The following is a 3,032-nucleotide window of genomic DNA, read 5'->3' as shown; positions in this document are numbered from 1 at the left end:
TTTTTTTTTTTTTTTTTTTTTTTTTTTTTTTTTTTTTTTTTTTTTTTCATGCTTCTCTCAGACATCTCGTGGGGAATTTGATTCCAGTGAATTTGAAGTCAGGCGTCGTTATCAAGATTTCCTCTGGTTGAAGGGCAAACTCGAAGACGCGCACCCCACTCTCATTATCCCGGCAAGTTTATAAGCATTTGTTGACGTTGTTTCTAAGGTAGCCGCTGCGTTTTCCTGAGTATTTTAGAATGTCTAAAACAGAATACTAAACATAATACCTTCAAGCCCACATTTATCTTAGGCACATTTACTTCCAAACCCTTTAATTTTACAATAGTTTTGCTTTTTTACTATTGTAATATGTAATGATGTTTTATTTTTTATACTATTTTTTAAAGGGGTAGCACAGGTGTGCTGTAATTCAAGTGGAGATCTCAAAAACTACTCGTGGTGGGGGGGGGGTGTCTCCTTCCTCCAAGTGTGTCACCAGAGACTGAGCTCAGGCCTTCCCCTGATCAGCAAGAGGACTTCCTTGCTGAGCCATATTCCCAGCCTATACAGTGTATTTTTTTAAAAAAAAACTTACGTTTATACTGAATGATGAGGTGTTCAAGTGATCTTCAGAATCCTTTGCAGCCCTGTAGGGTTTTTTTTTCTTTTCTCTTAATTGTTATTTTTGTGTGTGTGAGCATCCACATGTATGGAGGTCAGAGGTCAGCTTATAGAAGTCATGTCTCTCCTTCCGCCCTGGAGATCCTGGGATCAAACTCAGGTTGTCAGACTTGCCAGCATGTGCCTTTATGTGCCGGACCTTCTCATTGGCTGTCAGAGAGATTTTTTTTTTTAAATATGTATTTTATTTTCTTCTTAAATTGGCACAGAGAGCAACATGGCTCCCATGAGCACTTGCACAGGGCTTAGCTTTGGCTGTTTCCCACCACTCCGTCCCCCAGCTAGTCCACTGTCAGGTACGTGTGCTCTCAGATCATTGCTGTTTTTGGTTTTGGTGTCAGCCATTGCCAGAGAAGTTTATCGTGAAAGGGATGGTGGAGCGTTTCAACGATGACTTCATTGAGACCCGCAGGAAGGCACTGCATAAGTTTCTGAACAGGATCGCTGATCATCCAACTTTAACATTTAATGAAGACTTCAAGGTTTTCCTCACTGCGCAAGCCTCGGTAAGTGGTTCTAGTTTACAGTCACAAGACCCGTTAGTATTGTATGCGTATAAGGCTGCATGTTGCCTCTTTCTCACCTGTACAAGTTAGGCAATGATGTCCTCAGTGTGTTTCAGTGACTAGAAAACATTTCAGGTAAAACCCTAGTACCAAATCAACATGTTAACAGGATGGAAATCTGTTGTCTCCCTCAGATAACTGTATTCCTATTACCCTTAACTTTTCTTCAGTCACAGGGTACTCTTTGCATATGAAAGCAACATTGGACATGCATGAGTACATCCTTCTCTCTGTGTATATATGTGTATAGTATGCATGTATGTGTGTGCATGTATGGGTGTGTGTTTGTGTGTATATATTTGTGGTGTGTGTGTGTGTGTGTGTGTGTGTGTGTGTGTGTGTGTGTGCGATTCTTGTGTGGGTACATACACATATGTGCCTCCAGCACACATCTGGAGGCAAGAAGACAACCTTAGATGTTAGTCTTCTCGAGGTTGGGCTATCCATGTTCTTTGCCATTATGTACCGCTGGCTAGCTGGCCCTCAAGCTGCTGGGCATTCTCCTGTCTCTGTCTTTTACCTCACAATAGGATACTGTGATTAGACGCACGCTCCTCTGCACCTGGCTTTACATGGATTATGGGGATTCCAACTCAAGTCATTGTGATCACACAGAAAGTGCCTTACCCACCAAACCATCTCCCGAACTCCTAAGTATATTATTGACATTATTTTTAGTATTAATGGGGGTCAGGATTTTTTGAAGGATGAAAGTCATTATTAAGTTGTTGAACAGATAGCTAATTGAGTGGATAAATGAGTAGATGGATGCCGAGGTAAAAGCAGTCCCCTTACTTTTCCTTCCGTTATTTGTGGTGGAGATATTTTAAAATCTTATTTCTTAATGCAGAAAATCTGTATATGTTATCTTCTTTTTTTGATGAAACAATAACTTTGTAAGAGGCAGGGGTTCAGAAGCAAGTACAAACCAAAGACCAATTTTATATCTCTGAAATCTTTTGCCAGACTGGTAGAAGACAGACTGAAGAGGGGTTTCTGTCATTTTGGACTGAGAGTCTCGTATCTGAGAATCCTTTGTAGCATATGTGAAATGAGCTGTGACATGACACTAGAACAGTGGTTCTCAACCCGTGGGTCATGGCACTCTTGGGGGGGGGGGTTAATGACCCTTTCACTGGGGTCTTACATCAGATATCCTGTGCATCAGATATTTACATTATGATTTATAATGGTTGCAAAATTACAGGTATAAAGTAGCAAGGAAAATAATTTTATAGCTGGGGTAACCACCACAGTAATGAGGAACTGTATTAAAGGGCTGCAGCATTATGACTACAGAACCACTGCTCTGGAAACACAGAAGATCTCATTAACATTCCCCAGAGTATAGTGTATGCATTGCACCCAGAACATGTTAAATTAGAAGCTGCAGCAACAGCTTGGCATCTACAGACTTTATTGCCAATGATAATCTATAACGCCTAGGGTAAGGCTGTTTCCCTCATGGATGGGCGGATTGTTTGGTCAGTGATGGTTCCTGTTACTCTTTGATCACAAATGTGTTTTCACAAGACTTTGGGGAAGAAAAATGGGTGGGAGGACAGTGTCTTATTCCGTATTTGGATAAAGGATATATTGCTTCTAAATCTACAAATCAGAACAACTTTTTGTTTACAGAATATATATATATATTATATATATGCCTTATATATTATATATAAAACACGTATATAGAACACATTATATATATATAAATATGTGTTCTATATATGTATATATATGTATATAAATATAAATATAAATATATATATATATATATATATATATATATATATATATATA

At 39.0% G+C, this 3,032-nt stretch overlaps 1 protein-coding gene across 2 annotated transcripts in view; it reads left to right on the top strand.

Moving 5' to 3' along the window:
* The window catches only part of Snx7 (sorting nexin 7), an 87,465-nt gene that overhangs the window by 31,369 nt on the left and 53,064 nt on the right, over positions 1–3,032 (top strand). For both annotated transcript variants that reach the window (XM_055628239.1, XM_055628240.1), the window contains exons 3-4: positions 62–172; positions 1,005–1,169. In XM_055628239.1, coding sequence (XP_055484214.1) covers positions 62–172; positions 1,005–1,169 — 276 coding nt within the window. The remainder of the gene's footprint in view (positions 1–61; positions 173–1,004; positions 1,170–3,032) is intronic.

The sequence above is a fragment of the Psammomys obesus genome, unplaced genomic scaffold (genome assembly GCF_907164565.1).
Source record: "Psammomys obesus unplaced genomic scaffold, mPsaObe1.curated_primary_1811, whole genome shotgun sequence".
Lineage (NCBI taxonomy): Eukaryota > Metazoa > Chordata > Mammalia > Rodentia > Muridae > Psammomys > Psammomys obesus.
Note: the sequence above shows the minus strand (reverse complement) of the source record. Positions and strands in the feature narration are given on the sequence as shown.